The 21741-nt window shown below is 42.4% G+C and overlaps 1 protein-coding gene across 1 annotated transcript in view; it reads left to right on the top strand.

The window, feature by feature from the left end:
* The window catches only part of Piezo2 (piezo type mechanosensitive ion channel component 2), a 369017-nt gene that overhangs the window by 326847 nt on the left and 20429 nt on the right, over nt 1-21741 (top strand). Inside the window, exons 33-40 of the mRNA XM_085833455.1 lie at nt 1314-1373; nt 4974-5140; nt 7372-7538; nt 12550-12717; nt 15241-15648; nt 16318-16576; nt 18811-18993; nt 21329-21581. Coding sequence (XP_085689581.1) covers nt 1314-1373; nt 4974-5140; nt 7372-7538; nt 12550-12717; nt 15241-15648; nt 16318-16576; nt 18811-18993; nt 21329-21581 — 1665 coding nt within the window. The remainder of the gene's footprint in view (nt 1-1313; nt 1374-4973; nt 5141-7371; nt 7539-12549; nt 12718-15240; nt 15649-16317; nt 16577-18810; nt 18994-21328; nt 21582-21741) is intronic.

Raw genomic sequence — 21741 nt, 5'->3', positions numbered from 1 at the left:
CAGATAGGCCATTGGTCTTCTCTCCTTTGGCAAATGCATGTTGTTTGTTCGTTAACTGTTTAGATTTGAGTTCATGTGCACAAAGGCATCTTGCACTTTCGTTAGCGATGTATCACAAACAGTTCTCCAATTAAATATTCATGAAACTGCCAGGGCTTTTTAAATGGCTATAAAAGTTTCTACAGTGCAGACATGCATAATTTATTCAATTATTTCCTCATTAATGGACATAAAGATTGCTTCCTGATTTTTATCAGCAAACAATGCTATACTAGCTTGCAAAAAGTTCACATATCGTCATACATGAATGTATATGAAAGTGTGACAGAGGTTAAGAGTAACACACACTTTTCCAGGATAGATTCTTAAAAGTAGGAACTGGGTGAAGGTTATGCTTCATACACTTTAATAGCTTCTTCCTCAACACCCCCCAAAAGTTTTTAGTAATTTATGCTTTTATATGCCAGATAAAGGAAGTACATTTCTTATGATGTCATACCAAGGCCCTCACTGTTCTTATTATTATTATTTCTTTCCTGAGGGATGACAAATGACTTGTGTTTTCATTCGAATTTAGTTTAATCCTTATCTAATGATACTGGGTGTTTTTACTTTCTATTGGCTGCATAATTTATACTTTATAGCTGAAAGTTCAAACAAAGCTGTTACTGTCTTCTGCATTCTATGGGAGTGTTTGTTCTCTTCTTATTAATTATGGCTGATTGTACAACAGGCATATTGCGTCCTGTGGTGTGTGATTATCACACTTCCCTGTTCAATGCTTGCATTTTGATTTAGTTTATGATACATGACTATCCAAACAATATGGAATTGCTTTGATATCAAAACATGCCTAAATTTTTGATATTTTAAGAGTCATTGTCTTGCTACAAAAGACAGCCACTAACACCCAATATTAAGCAAATGTTTTCCTGTATTTCCTACTGGTTTGTTTACTTACTGCATAGTAGAGGTGTATTTTTGTACAGTTACTTACATGGGCAATGATGCTAGCCCTACTTATTTAAGAAAGTCTTCCTTTTGTGTTAGAAATAATCAGTAGTCAAGCCATCAGCTCCTCGCTCAGCTTATATATGAACTGTGACTGTATTCTGACTCCTTCTCCTACTGTCATGCTATTAATCACTGTTACAGGCGTCTGAGTCTAGTAACCATGGAGTTTGATTTAATATTTAATGAGGCAAACTCACTTCACCATTGTTTTATTCAACAAGTGTATGTCCAGCCACAATATTTTTTGAATAATTTTTGGTCATGAAAATTGCTCAAGATGAAACATATTTTATGTGCAGGTCCAGTGGAATGGGAAGATCGAGAGGATGAGCCAGTCAAAAAGAAATCTGATGGACCAGGTAACAAAACAGGGACAAAGCTGATCTGAGAGGACGTCTTTGCCTGCTCTTGGGACTCTTTTCCTCCTGTTGGGTTGCCTAGGCCAGCCTCAGAGCAGTGTTTCTGTCTGATCTTATTGTATCTTCTTTTGTCAGTTTCAGTTGATATCCCTGGGAGACCTGCTCTTTTCTAAAGGGAATCAGAGGATCAAGTGATCTGGGGGAGAGGTGTGGGAGGAGGAGAACTGGGAGGAATGGAAGGAGGGAAACTCTGGTCAGGATATATTGTATGAGTGAATTCATTCTCAATAAAAAATGAAAAGAAAGGAAGTGGCACTGCCCCGTGTGGTGAAGAAGGGTACTGCAAGGTTATGAACCCCAACAATGAGGATGTCAGTCTTACCCCCTTGAAATCTCATCTCGCTGCTGAGATGGAGATGGGCTCCTGAGAGAGGATCAGCCTCTGGAGCGTGGGATGGAATGTCGGGCTCCTATCTGTCTGTAAAGTCTTTCAGGCCTGTGCCTGTGGATGAGATCAACAATGATGCTGTTTCATAGAAGCTACCAGAATAAGAACATTTTAAAAATGATTGACAGTTTCTTCTTTAAAAAAAAATAGAACATTTTAAATTGAGATACAGTGGTGCTACACATACATACTCTGGTAAACATAGACAATGGAGGATCGTGACATCAGGCTGATGAATGTTTCCATCAGCTCAAAAGTTTGTTACGTCTTTGTGTTAAGAACACCCATAATCCTCTCTGTTAGCTATTTTTAAACATGTCATAAATTATACAAGTAAGTCATTAAGTGACAATATGCTGATCAACTAATAACCATTACTTCTAAGTGACTAATTGCAAATAGGAGAAAATAAAATAAGAATATGTTGTTTAAAAACTCCAAGACTTACTGTAGTATATTAGTGGCTCTTGCTCTAAGTTGTTCAGCCTGCAGGGCTCAAACTTTGCTTTTATGTCTGTAAATGTATCTTGGTGTCATCTCCAAATAAGTATGGGGATTGGATGCCTTGGTCTAGAGTTACTTAAATGACTAAGGGAAGCTGGAGAGATGGCTCACAAGTTAGAAACTCATTGCATCATCATAAGGGCTGGTGTTCAGCTCTCAGAACCCAGGTAACAAGCCAGAAATCCTGCACAGGTCTGGAATTCCAGCTTCATGGTGACAGTTGGGAGTGACAGGAGAATTATGAGGGCTCGGGGACGTCCAGCCTAGTCAAGAAAACATCAGTCCTAGGTTCAAAGAGAGAACTTGCCTCAAGAGAATGCCAGAGAATGCCAGTGGAGGACACTGGATACTCTCTTCTGGCCTTCTTACATGAGCACTGGCATATGCATACACTAAATAAATAAACAAATAATCAGGAAACTGGGAATGGAAACTGGGAATGCAGAGAGGAAGGGAGGCATCTTGGAGTCTCTCACATGGTGTCACTCCTCTGTGGCATCAGCTGTCCCTACCTTCTTCCCACTTCATGGGGCCTTCATCTCTGCCTTTGCTATTTTGCTCAGCAAAGGACTCTCTGTTGCTTCTCACCTCTTAAGACATATGGAAGGCATAGGGATGCAACAGCCCAAAAAAAAAGTCCTGAGGAGCAGCAGGAGTGGTAGCTGCATAGGCAGGAAATGTTCCCATGGGGACAGTGGGCCCATGGGGACATCAGACATCAAGAGTCTGGCCCCACCTGGTTCTTTATCTTGATACTTGCTACCCCATTCCCCCTCAACCCCATCAGGTATGGCATTTACTTGGAGGCTCCCTTCCTTGCTTGACCCTTTGACACAAGCAAAACTTTACTAGAAGTAAGCTTGTCTTCCCTCCTAGACCACTTAGTTCAAACCCAGCTCTTTTCCTGTATCATGAAGTCAAACTCTGATTCACATTGTGACCTTCAAATCAGAGAGGAGATCAGTGGGGGGCAAAGACAGGCAACTCAGTGGTCACATCTGCTCACACTAGACAAGGGGCCTGTGAGACTGGCATGTGATTGAGAGACTTACCCACATACCTAAGTGATTAGGACAGGCAGACAAACAGACAGACAGAATGGCCTAGTCCTTCTATTCTGACTCTTCCTTGATGTCTCTAGTAATGGGCATACAACGCATGGTTTCATTATACCTGTACAAAGCCAATTGACTGCTCCCTGCCATAGAGATCCTTAAGTCTATTTGTTGGCAAATCCCAACATAATACATAATGGCTAGTTACCATCCCCTGCATCTGTAGATCACATAATTGCAAGCTTGCCTTGAGCCACTCTTTCCCAGTTGCCCCATCCCTGCCCTGGTACTGTGGCTCTGCTCTCTGTTTCTGTATCACCAGACTAGATGCTAAATATAAGTGATATCATCTGGCGTGTGGTTTTCCACACCTGGCTTATTTTGTGCCACACAACACGATGTCCTCTACAGTCATCCACATTGTTCCAAGTGACACAACTTTTCATGTTTCTAAAGCTGAGTGATGTTTCTAAGGCTGAGGTCACCTGTCACTAAACCTCCCCCCAATCTTTCTGAGTGTCCAAAGGCCTTACAGATAGGCTCTAGGGAGTTCTGGAGATGTGCATGCTGTTGACATTTGGATCACAGTAGAACTCTGTGCTGAGTGCTGAGTGCCTGTGTGACAGCTCCCCAGGGTTTCTGGTCCCAGCTGTAGTCAAGGATAAAATTCACATTAGCAATCCCAGGGCTTCCTGGAGGTGATGATGGATGCAGTGTGAAGGGTTTCATTGTTGACATCAAATCCCATCTAACTGTGTGAAGAAGATGGAACAGTGGCCTGTGAGCACACACAGCCCACAGAGCGAGCTCTACGAAAGATAAAGTGGTTTGCCAGAAGGGGAATAAAGAGGTCCTACCAATAATCCCTAATACAGTTGTAGGAAAGCATTAACGAGCCCCCATGAGACAGGCACAAAGAGTTCCTATTCTTAAGTCAATACTAGGGGCACTTTGTTTTGCAATCTCTACTTTTACTAAACCTCTTACAATCAGGCCTATATATGCATAGGTTTCACTTGCCACAGCTTCATCCAACCACATACCAGTATGTTTTAAGGAGAAAAAAAAATGCATCTCTATTGAATGCATACAGATCTTTTTTTTTTTTCTGTCTTCCTCTAAATAACACAGTGTAGCAAACACTTCAACAGAATGATCCTAGTAGCAAGTATTAAAAGTAATCTGGAGATGGCTCAAACTATGAGGGACAGTGTGTAGAGATTTTATACATGGAGTATAGTTAACAGTTTCACATACAAAAGGGACTTGACCCCCCCACACACTGAACTTGATATCTTTAGGGGTTCTGTCAGTCCCTTGGGGCCCTGGGAGACTACATTGAGACCTGTTATGACTGACATGACAAATCCCACCTGAGTGTGACTTAATTCTGCCACTCTCTGTGTAGAAGGCTACACAAGTGTTTGGACCTTAGTTCCCCTCTGTGTCTCTAAGGATGGTGAGCCCAGTCCCCATTAGGGACAATCCTGCAGAATCCAGATCTGGATGTGGTATACCTCATACTGTATTCAACAGCACAGCTCTTGGCAGCTTCCATGTCCTTGACACTGTGCCATGCTTCTTTCGGCCTAGATAATATCATCAAGAGGATATTTAATATCCTGAAGTTCACGTGGGTTCTGTTCCTGGCCACAGTGGATAGTTTCACCACTTGGCTCAACTCCATCTCAAGGGAACACATCGACATATCCACAGTCCTGCGGATTGAAAGATGCATGCTGACTCGAGAGATAAAGAAGGTAATGCAATGCCTCTCCTTTATTACTTGGTACGTTCAAAGAGCTGCCAGGTCCACATGGACTTGGTGCATCCCAACCCAAAATGCATGGGGCTAGAGGAGTTTCCAATGTCCAATTTTCACCTAAATAGTGAAATACTTAGGGGGAAGGAACCCAAATACAAATGGGAAATTTTATTTCTATTTTATCATACACATGACCTTAAAGTTATTTCTTAGACTATTCCGTGTGTGCTTGTATTTTAACTGCAACTGTCCAGGAGGATTTGTGTAGAACTTTCCACCCAATGACATCATGTCGGCATTCCAGGGGTTTCAAACGTGGAGGTATTAGAATTTCAGATTGTCAGCCGATGTCCGGGTTAGTTGTGTTGCTGTTGCTGTTGTTTGGTTGGTTTCCCCCAACTTGGCACAAGCTGGAGCCATTTGAGAAGAAGACCCTCAAATGAGGAAATACCTCCATCACAAGGCTCCATCAGTGAGCCATTGATACAGGAGGGTCACATCCCATTGCAGGCCGACTATAAGAAAGGAGACTGAGCAAATCATGGGAAGTGAGCAAGCCAGTTGGCAGCACTCCTCTGTGGACTCTGCTTCAGTACTTGCCTCCAAGTTCCCATCTTGAGCTCTCACCCTGGCTTCCTTCAGTGATGGATTATAAACTCTAAAACTGAACAAATTCTTTCCCATCAAATTGCTTTTGGGCTTGGTATTTACCACAGGAAAACCTGAGGAAGACAACCTTATCTAAAACTCTAAAATAAAATCCAATCTTCCTGGAGAGCAATTACATAACTCATAACTCTTTGAGTGAGGTGTAAACCTCCCCTCCCCTCTCTCTCATATCCACACCAATGGATCCTTGGAAAATCCCCAGTTTATTCATTTTCTCTATTCTATCAGAGTTTATAGGTGTGCTGTGCCCAATATAGGATTTTAATCTGGGAATTTTGATCTGAAACCTCCAGAAAAAAATAATTAGGATGTAACAAAAGTTATATATGGTTTGTAGATTGTGTTTCTAAGTCTATTTTTATACATATAATTTTGTCAATTATACCATAATGGGGCTGAGAAATTTCTAAAAATATATAAAATATACCAAAATAAAAATTAATAATGAAAATAAATGACATAGCTGAAATTAACCTATTTGAACAGGGATTTGATATTTTTACCCACTCAGCTTGAACCAATTTCTGGAAAAGTGATGTGATATAGCAAAATTGTCCTCGTGTAAAAGTCACACCGGACATATTATTTACATTAGTTTTTGCCATGATCAAATGTCAAAAGCAAGTTAAGGATGGGTGGAGGGTTGTCTTACAGCTTGAAGGGATACAGTCTACAGTGGTGATGGTTGGGGAGGTGTGGCAGTAGGAGAGGAAGGCAAGGTCACTTTGTATCCACAGACAGGAAACAGAGATAAATGCTGCTAACTCAGCTGGTATCTGAGTTAGACACTATTGCTGTGATAAAACACCATGACCAAAACCAGCTTGGGGGTGGCCGTTATTTTCCTTACACTTCCACATTGCTGTCCATCATCAAAGGAAGTCAGGACAGAAACTTGAACAGGGCAGGAACCTAGAAGAAGGAGCTGATGCAGAGGCCATGGAGGGGTGCTGCTTACTGGCTTGCTCCCTCTGGCTTGCTCAGCCTGCTTTCTTATAGAGCCCAGGACCACCAGTCCAGAGATGAAACCACCCACAATGGGCTGGGCCCTCCCCTACCAATCAGTAATTAAGACAATGCTTATGTAGAGCCCAGTCTTATGGAAGCATTTTCTTAATTGAGGTTCCCTCCTTTCAGATGATTTTCTCTTGTGTCAAATTGACATACAACTATCCAGCATGACTGGATTCCTCTATTTGAACTTTTTATATAGTCCAGGATCCCAGCCCATGGGATGGTGTCACACACATTTGTGACTGATCCACCTTCCTCAGTTAAATCATTCTATTAATGCCCCTTGAGATATTCTGAGAAAGTGTGTCCTATGTAGTTCTGAATCCAGTCAGGTTGACAGTGAAGATCAATCATCGTATCTAGTAATATTGGCTAACCCTGATGACCATAAATGATGTGACCTTAAACCCTAAATTTACTAGCCTCTCATCAGTCCTTACCATAGATGTGTGCAAGTGCTACAAGTTGTCACTATTGACAATGGCTGGCACTGTTCAAACACGTGCTTTCATGAGAACCGTTGTCGTGTCCCCTCTTCTGCAGGGCAATGTTCCAACACGGGAAAGCATCCACATGTACTACCAGAACCACATTATGAACCTTTCCCGAGAATCCGGCCTGGACACAATCGACGAGCATTCGGGGGCTGGCTCCAGGGCCCAGGCAGCACACAGGATGGATAGCTTAGATTCCCGGGACAGTATCTCCAGGTATTTTTACTTTCTAAACAATGGGTTTGTTTGCAATGAAGCAAATGAGGTCAATGGTGACAAAGAGGAGGAGTGATGCAGGAGGTGAAGGTTAACCAAAAGCATGAGTGGTATCTCGGGCCCTGCAGCCCCAAGCAGCACTGCTGAAGGAACATTGTCCTGCTGTAGACAGAACTGGATAAAGCAGGTATCAACAGTGAACAGCTTTCAGGATCCATATACATAGCTGGCACAGCATAGAGATTTATGAGATTCAGGCAAATAAGGATGACCCATTCCATTTGCCTTATCCTCATTACTATTTATGTAGGGTCTACATCTTTACTGTCTTTCAAGATGGCTGCTCCAAGTGTCGTTTCTTCTAGTCCTTTCTACCTTCTGTTGATAATGCTCATCTTTTCCTTTCAGAATTGTAACTTCAAACTTTTAGACTAAAAATGTCAGAAATCATTATGTTAGCCTCCCTCTTCTCTAGGTTTACGGTCACATATGCACTGTTCACAGCAGGACAGCAGGTGACTTAATGGTAATGGTGGTTATACTGTCTCTTGATGTCTGTCCCTTCCTCCCAGGCAAGTGTACACTGCCCACCCTGTCAACCCTGAAAAGCCCCAGGACCCTCTGCACTGTGGCATTCTAGATCACTGCTGTCCATTGTATAGAGCTCACTAAGCCCATGTCACTGTCTTGGGAAGAAAATTAACAGTTCCAGAGTGACCATCTAACTGCATAGATGGCACCATGCAGCTATCTTATAGACTGAGAATTATATCTCTGAGGATAGCCATGTATTTTTTATCGAATATCTAAAAAACTGTATCCCTATTCTAGGCCAAGGTTTGAACTCAGTTCTAGAGCAAACAAAACCAAGAGCCATCCCTCACATGGCTCCCATCTGAGAAGGCTCTCTGACATAAGGCTATTGCCTCCTCTACCTGGTATAATGAGGAAGGACAGAACCTCCAGGTGGCCCAGACTCACACACACTTCACACATCCAGTCAGCACAGAGGCAGATGACCACATTTTTCCTACAAAAATATTGACTACATTTTATTTTGGATGGAAGGAGGTAGGAAGGATGTAACATGACTGATAACAAACTCAAAAATATAAGTTAAAAATCAAAGGGACCAAGGTTGGTACTCCATTGGCCATTTACTTAGCCAGCCCATGCAAGGCCTGGGACGTAGTCACCAATACCAGAGACAGAAAAACAAAACGGAAAATCAAAATTGTAGCCATTGGAGAGAGTGGTGAAACAGAGAATTTCTTACCTCTATTTAGTATGGTTTCATATGTGCTACTGAATTGTCTTTGAGCTGACCAATTAAGAAACTCAAACACCGCCATATACCATTTTTCACCTTTGACACAGATCCAAATCTATTGTTATGAAAATAAAATCATATATCATATAAATATATGTGTGTGCATGTGTGTATATATGTACATATATATATATGCCATACTCATGCTTACATACACACATATATACATGTAAGATATATATAAATATGTAAGTATGTAAAATCTCAAATTTTAAAATAGTCACTTACTTTTGTGTGTGTGTTTGTGTGTGTGTGAGTGTGTGTGTGTGTGTGTGTGTGTGTGTGTGTGTATGTCTTTGCCTATATTGATTCTGTGTAGATAAAACTTAATGGATACAGTCCTTCCCCTCTTCCCAAATAGATACTCTTTTATGGTCTTTTCAGGAATAATAAAAGGATGGTATTTTCTATAACTTGGGAATACACCAGTTATTTTTAAGCTCTGAAATCAAAAAATATTTCAGCTAATATGTTCTTCATCAAAGGAGGGATGATTGCAGCCAGACTCCTCTTAGAGCTTCAAGGTGAACCATTTATCCTTAACTGACATGAGGTGTAAGATGCTATTTTATTCTAGAATAGAATAACTGTTAGAAAAATACATCATAGTGATAAAATGTATCGTCTATCCTTTTTCTATGCTTTTATACTTCACTCAGACAATAATTCCTGAAAGTACTAGTAGTAGCAACAGCTCTAAAGCAAAAATGTCGATGACAGCATCAACTGGCTTCCAGCATTCTGTGAGTCCTGTGAGACCACCCCAGGATCTCTGTGACAGAGCAGGTTTACTTTTCTTGTCTCACAGGTTTTGCTGAAGTAAAAACCCACTGTCCATTTTGTAATTTATTTCGATGTTTTGGTTCGAACCATAACTTCGGTCTTGTGTGGAATCTCCTAACTCCTCCTCTTTGATCTCATTCCAACAAGTTTCTCCATAACTAGATACCAGAGCATTCGAATGCGACCCTTCTCTCTCTGGTTAATTTCTATGTCGTGAATCAAAGTCCATTTTACCCCATTTTTCTTAAGGGACGGCCTATGTCAGTCTAGCTCACACTGGCTGCTCCCTCATCAGGGAAGGGTGGGCTAAGGACATGCTTTAGAGATGCTGTGCAGGTCAGTGTTGTATGAGACACTGTCTTCAGTTCCTGGTGGCATAATGGAAACGGTGACAATGAAACTAAGTGAACACTGATGGGCAGATGTATATAAGGGTACAGATGTGTGCAGCCTGGGAGGGGCGAGGTGGTGGGGGGAGGAGGTAGGCATGTCAGGATGCCCTGGACACCCTCAATGTTGACTAACATTGCTTCCTACACAGGGGTGAGCGAAGGTGAGTAAACGATTCCTGGTTTCCAAATACTCCCACGTTAGAACCAAACGATAGTCAGACAACCATTAAAAATAAATAAATAAAAATCACAGGGACAATGGAATGTGAAGAACCCTGAGGTGAGAATACTGAGCTTCCCTAGAGACATTCCCAGATGGCATACCACCACTAGCAGCCCATCCTCTGCTTGGTCATTTTTCATAACACTTGCAAATGTTCCTCAGCTTCGGACCACACTGTTCTGCATGTGGGTGTCTAACACAAACTATATTTTATTGCTTTTAATTCCCCAAAAACCATGTCAGACCAATCTGCTTTTCCTGTGCAAAAGTCACACTCATATTCAAGTACAATTATTCCCTCCCATACAGTGAAGAATATGTATAATATATAACATGTTATTATACCTGATTTTTTTTCTTTTGCCAAGATATGCTGTCTCCTAGTGTGACTCGTAAGGTTTTCTCAGTCCCTCCTTCTTTTACCTCCTTCCCTGGTTTATTTCATAATAAGGAGGTGTGCTTTGTTACCCTGAACCCAAGGCTTGACAATGTAAAGGGGAGGCAAAGAGTGATGCTAACATCTTTTGATATTTGAACAAATCATGTGTCACCTCCCAAAGGGAATATACACAAACATTTTCCCATAAAACTTAAGATTCTTCATAGATATCCTTAACATCACACACAGGACCTGTTTTAGGGTAGTTGCTTTAGTCCCAAACTCTTAACAAAAAAAAAGAATCAAGAGATTATTACATTACAAAGTATAAATAAATATCCTGACAGATTCCTATATGAGAGACTTTTAATTACATAACAATCTATAATATGTTCAACTAAGAAATTAAGCAATTACAAATCAAAGCTTAGGAGACTACAAAGGGAAACTACCATCTCAAACAAAACCAAGTACCTGCCTTTAAAGATGACCTATACAAAAAAAACCATGGCTGGAATGCGAAAGTGGGAGTCACTCGATATCACACTTACAGATTGATTTTAAAAATTTAAAAAAGAAGTTAAAATATTTGCAAAATTATAAAACTGTTAATCCATAAACACAACTCCACCTCCTTAAGATGTCCAGGAACACATGCACTGGGAAGAGGCAGCACGGCATGAAGATGGTTGCTCAGGCACCTGCATATTTGGGGCAGACAGATCTGGTGAACACATGGCCACCCTCCTTTAGCAAGAATGACCTCACTGTGGCCTGTTCCCTTTGAAGTTTCTGTCCCAACATCCATGACACAAATTTTCGCATACGAACAGAAAATGGAGTCACAATGGGAGCCTAGCAAATGAATACAATTTTTTTATGGGAATCCTTTAAATCCAGGGCCAAATGGTGAGCCAATTTCTAATGGCTCCTCATACAGTCAGCTGTGTGACTTACCAAAGGATGGATTACTTTGGCTGCAAATGCTGTTAACTGCATTCCAAGGGTGATTCTCAGGTATAAAGGGGCAGTTGCCCTTTGAAGTCTGCCACCTGAGCAGTCGCTGTGCTCTTGCTGTGGAGACATCTCATGTCTGCGCCATGATGGCTGTTCCTCTGGGTACCGAGAAATGAAGATTTTAGTCAATGGGTTCTCTCCCCTGGGATACCCACCAAAACTTAAAGCATGATCTGTAATAAAAAAATAGTTAAAGCAAAACATTAACAGATAAAGGTGTCTGTGCATTGCTAGAATTCCTTTGTTGTTGTTGTCTTGGGGTTTTTTTTTTTTTTGTACCATTTTATTTTTTATGTTGGTTGCCACGTATCCAATCAGTGTCTCTTCCACATGCTGGCTTGGCTTGGTCCCTATGACTCGGAAAATGAGGTGGCATTCCTGAGCTTGTCTGGCTCTCATTTTGAAAATGTTGTAAAACTAACATCTTTTCTACAAATTTTACGGGCAGTTATTTCTGCTGGTGCAGTTGAGTTGAGAAATGCTTTCCGTGGACTTGGGCTTGCAATTCCAAAGAAAGCATATTTTCTTCGGTCGAAAAAGAAACAACTGCATTGCAACGCAACGCTACAAGGATATGAACTTTGTAAGAGGATGCCTGGGTCTCGTCCTTATCCTGCATCGTGTCTCACCTGGAGAGTACCGTTTGAAAGCCAATCCCTAGCCAGTACTTTTTTTTTCCAACTCCAGTTTCTTCTGTTTATTTATCCTGCCAAACAGGTCCTTCCCTGTCCCGGGAGCCCACGCTGCTGTGATCATCCTGTCGGTGGCACTGTTGTGTGTGGTTGCCGCATGGCGGTGTGTTGGTGTGTTGGTCAGTTGTCCCTGGGTGACTTGGTGCACCACTTGGGTTTTTAACTCTGTGTTTCTGTAACTGTTTGCGCTGCTAGCTGCTACACTGAAGCGACCCTGCTGATCTCAAGGCAGTCCACCCTTGATGATTTAGATGGACAAGACCCCGTTCCTAAAACAAGCGAGCGTGCTCGGCCTAGGCTCCGTAAAATGTTCAGCCTGGACATGTCCTCTTCGTCAGCTGACAGTGGCAGTGTAGCATCAAGGTGCTTAACTTGTGCATGCTTTGTTCTGTACTCTTGGATCTCCTCCCCATGGATGCCGTTGCAAGTATAAGTTCGTGAGATGAATGCCATTCTATTTTTTTTTCTAGCTTGTTTTAAGAATTTGCATGACCAAAAAAAATGCATAACCGTAGCCCTTTCTGTGATATAATTATTTCCAAGACAATGTTCCGTGCACTAACTGCATCTTGGTTTTTGTCTGTTAGCAATGGCTTAAAAGCTCTGATTGAAAACATTACCTTCCATTTAAAATCTCTATATATATTTTTCTCTTTTCATTTTCTAAGATATATATTTGATATATATAATATATACATATCAATATATATTAAGAAACCATCTGTCAAATATAGCCATTTTCAGATCATGCAAAATAAATGGCTCTAGTTGGCATATATCTAACAGAAAATTTGAATATATTTTACCACTGGCTTTTTAGAAGAATGTAGAAACACACATCATCTTTACAGACAACTATCCGCCTTGTTTGGAAACAATTATTCCAGGCTTAAGTTTCCTCATTAAATCCTGCCAGAAAGCAACATTCAGTTAGAAATGAAATTAAGGACATACCTAAAAACCCTTTAATCCCATCTCAAATCTTAGAGCTGTTGCCATGGACGCTAGCCATACATGTTCATCCTGACATGAGAACAACTCAAGCCACAGCCAGCTCCATTCTAGCCACTGGGGGTCTCTCACAACAGAGGTGGGGTCTTCTTTTGCTGCCCGTTGTAGATCTTAACCCTTTGGTACTGTCCACTGGGGCCTGGCATAGGGGGAATCTTTTACCTTCTCAGACATCCTCGTTCAGGCGCAAGCTCATTGTATCCTGCCACTCTGAAGAGTCCTGAAGGTAGACTTCATCTGTAGCATCACTTACAGTCACATAAGTTAAACCTAATGCCATCTCACTCCCATGACCTGAATGTTTCCTGAGGTGCTGCTCAATTCAGTGGCTTCCCAGGAAGCTGTAGGTTAACGGACATGAGTCTTAGCAAAACAGTCCTTCTCAGAGGCTTCTGCAGCACGATACAAACTCAGAACCAAAGCCCCAGGCCTGCTTAGTGCCTGCACGATCATCCACCACTCTTCAGTTAGAAGAGATCACAGAAGATGTGCCAGCCATTCATCCATCACTTGCTGACATGTCTACACTAGGATCCAGCCATCCAGCCTTTGAGAATCTCCGTGTTTGTGGAAGCTGTGTGCTCACATGTGCCACTCACACAGCAGTGTGTATTTCAGATGCTGGTACACTGTCTTCCTGCATCCACCAGACCTTAAATACCTGTCTCTTCTTCAAGAGCCAAACAGTTAAGAAAAGGCATGCCATGAGTTTCAGCATGCAATGACTTTATATACGGCTGCTTTGTTTTCAGTTCTAACATTTTTTTTTTGCATGGGCCTGACCAGAAGAGCTAGGAAAAGGCTAAAAATGAAATGCAGAGTGCTATAGAAAAGGTACCAGGAAACCAACGTAGAGCCTGATGAGAGAGGTAGGGAAAGCTATGTAAAGGAAGCTGTAGGAAAGATGTATTTAAAAAAATAAATAAAAGAAGGCAGCAAAGAAAGAAAGAGAGAGCAAGAGGAAGGAAGGAAGGAAGGAAGGAAGGAAGGAAGGAAGGAAGGAAGGAAGGAAAGAAAGAAAGAAGGAAAGATGGAAAGAAGAAAGGAGGGAGGGAGCAAGGGAGAGAAGGAGGAAGGAAGGAGTTGCTGGGGTGTGAAAATAGGAAAAAGCTCTGTGATTCAGCAAACAACTTAGAGACAGTAATAGGTGGCCCCAAGTTCAAGACCAACAACTCACAAGAAATGTATGAGAACAGGAGAGAAGGTGGGAATTCAGTGGGAAAGATGCTAATACCGATAAGAAAGAGACAGCAGAAGAGAGAAAGAGGAGGAGATCCACATTAAAGAAGAGGCATTTTTGAAGCATGTGCTTGTTAAGTTCAGCCAGAATCTACTGGCTTCTGTCATCCTCAGTGGTCCTGGGCAGCTAAATCCCTTGTGCAGGACTGGGAATAGACCACATCTTGGTCAAAAGCCTCTGGGACTATCAGGCATGGCTTCTCCTTTCCATATGCTCTCCTATGTAAGGAGTGACGGCGGTAGGTATGCTATGCTACATGTCTGCTGACTTGGAAATGAACCGAGAGCTCATGACTGTGACTATCGAACCTGCTTTTAAAACACTCCTGTGCATAGACCGAGTTGCTCCTTCTCGAGGCGAGAGTCACTTGCTCAGGTTTGGAAGAAGGCAAAGCTCACTGTCCACTTTTGCATCTGGGAAGGCTACTGCTTGCAGTGTCTGCAGACCGGGAGAGAATTTCTGGAAGGAACAAAGCCGATGGGATCCACAGAGGAGGGTTTTTATTTTTTCTTTTCTCACATGCTTGAGGCTTCTGACTTGGGAGTTCTGAGGTGGTGTCGTAAGAATTGGGACAGGTTATAAGCTGGTATACATGCTAAGACAAGTGTGTTTCTGCCCATCTTCTTTCCTAACAGCGAGCCCACACAGTGTACCATGCTGTATTCGCGCCAAGGAACTACGGAAACCATCGAGGAGGTGGAGGCTGAAGCTGAGGAGGAGGTGGTAGAGTGTCTGGAGCCTGAGCTCCAAGATGCAGAAGAAAAGGAATACACAGTTGAATATGAAGCGGGGGTAGAGGAGATCAGCCTCACTCCAGATGAGGAATTGCCTCAGTTCTCTACAGATGACGGTGATGTGGAGGCGCCGCCCTCTTACAGCAAGGCTGTCAGCTTTGAGCATCTATCGTTTGCGTCGCAAGATGACTCTGGGGCCAAGAACCACATGGTGGTCAGCCCTGATGACAGCCGTACAGACAAACTGGAGTCAAGTATCTTACCACCTCTGACTCATGAGCTGACAGCCAGCGATCTGCTGATGAGCAAGTAAGAGAAGAAAGTAGGCCTCTAGCATTTTAGCCAGGGACCATCAGAAACATGTGTGCTCTGGTCACATTTGCACAAATCCCTAGACATAGAAGGCAGACATATAGTCCTGGAACATCAATGTGACTGAGTAACAGACTCAGCAAAAACTATCCAGTGACACTTGTCTTGATACCACCTCTTTCTATAATAAGGTCTCAGGCAGATTGGTAGTCCCTAATTTGAAAACTCAAGATGCTCTGAAATGCAAAACAGCTCTAATGATCTCCACAGAATGCCGGAGATAAATGAATTCATGCCATTCAACTTTGTGCATGCATAAAATTATTGGAAAGCATTCTATCAAATGATCTTTAGACTTTATGAATACGGCATGTATAAAGCATACATTAAATTTCATGTTGAAACTTGAATTCCATATATGACGTATTTCATTTCATATACAAGTAATCTAAAACATGACGGCCTTCAACATCTCAGACACTTCCCAAGTGTTTTTGACAAAGAATAATCAACCTGGATGCAGTGGTCTTGTCTACATATGTGTGGGTAAACACACACACAGCGGAGGCATGTGCAGATACACAACACAAGAGATCACACAGATGTAAGTCAGTGATTTGGAAAAGGTGGACACTGACTGGTATCTCGTCATGCTTACTTTAACAGGATGTTCCATGATGATGAGCTCGAGGAATCTGAGAAATTCTATGTGGACCAGCCCCGGTTTTTGCTGTTATTCTATGCCATGTATAACACCCTGGTAGCCCGCTCAGAAATGGTGTGCTATTTTGTGATCATCCTGAACCACATGACCTCTGCCTCCATCATCACTCTCCTGTTGCCCATCCTGATTTTCCTCTGGGCCATGCTGTCTGTTCCCAGGCCCAGCCGGCGCTTCTGGATGATGGCCATCGTCTACACTGAGGTAGGCCAGTCTGTTGCATGGCCTGCTTATACTGGCAATCATGGTCAGCAATGTGGCCTAGTACTGGCAATTTCATATACCTTGTCAGGCTTCATATCTTACACGAGGTAGGTGTTAGTGTCATTCCCAATTAGAACACACAAAGAGACAAACTTCAGTGGGATTCATTAATTGGCCAAAGGTTCCAAAATGGTTGGAACCAGAGCTTTGGAAGCCTGCTTGTGGGAGCTGTGATATTAACCACTGTCGTTATAACAGTCTTTTGCCAAATCAAGCAAAGTGCCCAGTATCAGTGAGTACCCAACACAATGGACTCAAGATTAAATAACTAGCTAAGCACCTTGAATGCAGGCTGATGCGGTGGCACACATACCGCCCGTTTCTAAACCTAAAGTCACTTTCCATTCATCCCAATGCAAATGCTTGAAAACCTAAGTGGCAGGAGGATATGTTGCTCTCAGATGTAGGGAACAGGAGCACCTCTTTGGACACACATAGAGCCATGTTTTCCATCATTCCCGTGACATACAGAAGTCTCGTGAAGACTCCAGCCCGAGGCAGAGGATAAGGCTCACATGTGATGTGTCCAGGCTTCTGTGGTGTTTGGGGCTGTGGCTTTTGTGATGAAGATCAAGTCCTTCCACAATTCAGAAGGAAACACTTACTTTGAATAGCATTGTTCTAGCCCGAGGCTCGTGAATCAGCACGAGCTGGAAACGCTGTATACTTACAAGTGATTCAAATCAGGTGAAAACAGACCTTATAGAAAATGATCGCAAAAATACGTGGATTAAACATTGGTAGTATGTATGTTATATCCATGAATAATCATTCTTGAGGGTCACTTCTATTACATGCCTCCAGGATTAGACTCTGTTAAGGGAGAGGATGCCATTCGCCAGGACCAAACTCCACAATGTGAGAGGGTTTCTTAGATTCTGGTTCTTACATGCGTGAGTCACAGAAGACGCCATGGGGATAGAAAAGGGCAGGAGATGCACCACTTTCAAAAGTCCTCTTGCAGTTTGCAGCAATACACACACACACACACACACATATATATATACTCACTTAAGTTGGGGTTTTTAATTTTTCTATCTCAGGGTAAAGTAAATGGGTGATCCAGCTAACATTCCACAGCTCCATTTGAACTGTGCGCAGAAGCACAAAAACCACGCAGCCCATTGATGAAACAAGTGGGAACAAATATTTCTGTCTTTCAGTGAATCAGAGACTAATGTAGATGCAGATACAGTGGTGGGGGAAGGAAGTGAGTGCTGAATGCATCAAACCTTCCTGGAGCTGAGCAGTGCTTGCCCACCACACATAAGCTCCAGGTTCAACCCCCAGCACCATATAAACCAGGGGTGGTGTTGCCATACCTGTAACTCGACATTCTGAGAGGTACAGGCACCAGGGACAGAAACTCGGGGTCTCTTTGGAGGTTAGAGGCTACAACTCTGTCAAAGAAAGAAAGAGAGAGGTGGGAGGAAAGAAGGAAGGGAGGGAGGGAGGGAGGGAGGGAGGGAGGGAGGGAGGGAGGAAGGAAGGAAGGAAGGAAGGAAGGAAGGAAGGAAGGAAGGAAGGAAGGAAGGAAGGAAGGAAGGAAGGAAGGAAAGAAAGAAAGAAAGAAAGAAAGAAAGAAAGAAAGAAAGAAAGAAAGAAAGAAAGAAAGAAAGAAAGAAAGAAAGAAAGAAAGAAAGACTCTCTAACTGCTTAATAACATTCTTGGCTTCATCCCCGTCAATACAAAAACAAACTAACAAAACCTTAAAAACTCCCCAAAAGTGAATCGTTTTTCAGAAAATTTTAGAAATCTAGGCATTATGTAACATATAAATATATCATTATTCAAGTGTGCCCTACCTTCTTTATTTTCATAACTGGATAGCTAGATGTATAATTAAGTCAATATAAAAACCGCTCTTCACAGACAGAACATGACCAGCCATCCCGTTGATGAATGGCCCGGTGGCTTTGCTTCCTGATAGTTGACACTGTTAACAATACAGTGTTACTCTTGCTCAGGAGATGAGAACGATCCCACCAACACTTCAAACCCAGGAGCTTTGAGATCATTACATATAATAACAGTACCTTATTCCACATAACTGTGAACATTTCAACCACCAAAACTGTGAGGCAGGCATGTTTTCTTAATTTTTACATCACTATTTCTTGTGCATTGCTATTCCCAGGAGGAATGACTTTCCCTTTCTATCATCCACGTGTAGGTGGCGATCGTAGTGAAATATTTCTTCCAGTTCGGCTTCTTTCCCTGGAATAAGGACTTGGAAATATACAAGGAAAGGCCCTACTTTCCACCAAACATCATAGGGGTGGAGAAGAAGGAAGGATATGTTCTTTACGACCTCATTCAGCTGCTGGCTCTGTTCTTCCATCGCTCCATTCTGAAGGTACCTAGCACTAACAGTTCATTGCCCCCATGTTATAAGTTCAGTCTGCAACAGCGCTGAAGATCCTGAACATTTACAGAGCATTGCCTGAAGGAGAGGCGATATCATCTCTGCACTAGTTTAAGTCAAAGCATAAAGGAACACTCAGAGACAACACCTTGTTTCTCTTCTCCATCGCGACCTCTAGCTGTCTTCTAGTAATCTTGGCTTTACCAAGTCAATCTCTTAGGAAGCTCTAGCTGATGGAAGGAGGCTATCTCAGGTCAAGCCCAAGACTACTGTGCCTATATAATCTTGCCTTTGAGAAAGCTATTGTTCTCAAGGCCTGAGGAAGACCTCTGCAAGGCAATGCATCCCCGACGCAGTCACTCTTACCCTCTTATTTTGTAAACATTTATACACAGAGATGCACACATACATACACACGCACACATGCATTATAAATATGTATGTGTATATCATATGTATGCAATGTTTACATACATATATCCCCTTTTATTACTCAGATTCTTCTCATACACTACCATCTGAATTTAGTTTGTCCACCCTCTACTCCTCCCAGTTCCTTCCCACCTACTCTCTTATCTGTGTTTACTACTTTTCTGTGGTTTACAAAAGAACAGGCTTTAATACATAAAAAACCAAAACATAACAACAAATACAAGATAAAATGAAAACCATCGTACTGAAGTCAGACAAGACAAGCCAACAGAAAAACAAGAGTGTCAAGAGAAGGCACATGAGTCAGAGACCCTGATGTTCATACATTCAGGCATCCCGTAAAAGTCCTAAACTGACAGCTACAGTATATATGTAGAGGATCTGGTGTGAGCCTCTATAGGCCTGTGATTGCTGCTTCAGTCTCTTCAGAGCAAAGGAACTTTGCTTAGTTGTTCTAAAGGATCTCCTGATGTCTTCCATTCCCTCTGTCTCCCCACTCCCTCTTCCTCCTCTTCTCTGGGATTTCCTGAACTCTGGGGGAGAGATTTGATGGGGTCATCTTGTTTAGAGCTTGTCTTTCAAGGTTGCTCTCGTTCATAATGTCTAACTGTGGTCTCTGTGAATTTGATCCCCCCTGCTGCCCATTTTGATAGCCAAGTGGATGTTTTTCTTCTCACGTACAAGCTGTAAACAGAAAAACTGTAAACAGAAGCTGGCCAATCTACTATAACTCTGTACAAATCACTACACAGCTTACATTTCCAGGCCACTGTGCCTTTTGTCACAGTCCTGGTTTTTCCTATTTCCACCTTGCTTCCTTTTCCAAAGCATTTCAAATATATAACTCATCTAATCAAATCATGTGTTTATCAGTCCTTAGAAGGATCCCATTTAGGATAAACTTGGATATATATATATATATATATATATATATATATATATATGCATATGTATATATATATATGTGTGTGTGTGTGTGTGTGTTTGCTTTTGGTTTTTAATGTATACTCAGTCTTGTTCTACATCCAAACCTGACCCAGGACTCAAGGAGTATAGCCCAGGCTGTTATCAAACTTTTGATCCTCCTGCCTCAGTCTCCTCAATGATAGTGTGATGGGCATGTACTACTGTGCTCAGCTATAACTCACAGGGAAGAACAGGCCAAACTTTGAGAAATAAATGTAAAACACAGACCATCTAGGGCTCAGGAGAGGAGCTCACTGGGGTATATCGCACACCAATGGAACCATATCACACATCATGTGCGGTCCAAATGGGGGCTCATGCTAGCAAGACCAAGGGATTCTCAGCCTCCTGGTCTGTTCATTCTTACCCTTTTTGACAGCTCTTTATCCCATTTCCTTACAGTATAAGTCAGTAGACAGAACCTTTGCCTAACATCTGGTCAACAAATTTTGAGTAGAATATTTGCAGTTTTGTTCTGGGCGTTGAGTAAGCCACGGCTCACCCTACTATGGGGACTAGGAGAGGGACAGAGTCATCCTACAAAATGGAGATACTTGTAACGTGAGGAGCTAAGGTTGGGGTCACCTGTGCATGGTAAGTGGGGCAAGGCTAGTGCTAGTGCTAGCAGTGAGCACTCAGATGTGTTCTAGAAGGTTCTAACAAATTGAGAGGTCATTGTCTCATCCTTACTCTATCTGCCTCACTCTTCCTGCCTTGGCTTAGTTACTCATACAAACTCTTTTCACCTACAAACATCTCCACTCTCCTAAGACACTCACAATTCTGTACAAGCTTCCTTAGACATAAATCCCTTGGCTTTCCAACATCAAGGGATTGAATGTTCAAAGGGACACTGTAAGAAAGACAGCCAGTTGGCCCACCCAAGATGCTAGCTAGCCTCAGCTGTCATCTTCTCTTCTTCTAACAGTGTCATGGTCTATGGGACGAGGATGACATTGTTGACAGTAACACAGACAAGGAAGGATCGGATGACGAGCTGTCCCTCGATCAGGGCAGAAGAGGCTCCTCAGACTCACTGAAGTCTATCAACCTGGCTGCCTCTGTAGAGTCTGTCCACGTGACCTTCCCCGAGCAGCCAGCAGCCATCAGGAGAAAACGCTCCTGCAGTAGCTCTCAGATCTCCCCACGGTCCAGCTTCTCTTCAAATAGGTCCAAAAGAGGTATCTGTTGCATGGCCATTAGGTTGAAATGAGCCCCACATAGTCTCATTGATCTGGTGCCTCTGCATCTGGGGAGGGGAGTGGTTCGGTGCTATCCAAAGACAATGTTGTGACATAGAAGAAACATGCTCTGGCATATGACAGACCCAAGTTCAGAACC

This window comes from Mus caroli, unplaced genomic scaffold (assembly GCF_978045245.1).
Source record: "Mus caroli unplaced genomic scaffold, Mus_caroli_1 scaffold_19, whole genome shotgun sequence".
Lineage (NCBI taxonomy): Eukaryota > Metazoa > Chordata > Mammalia > Rodentia > Muridae > Mus > Mus caroli.
The sequence above is the reverse complement of the archived record's forward strand: the minus strand, read 5'-3'. Positions and strand labels throughout refer to the sequence as shown.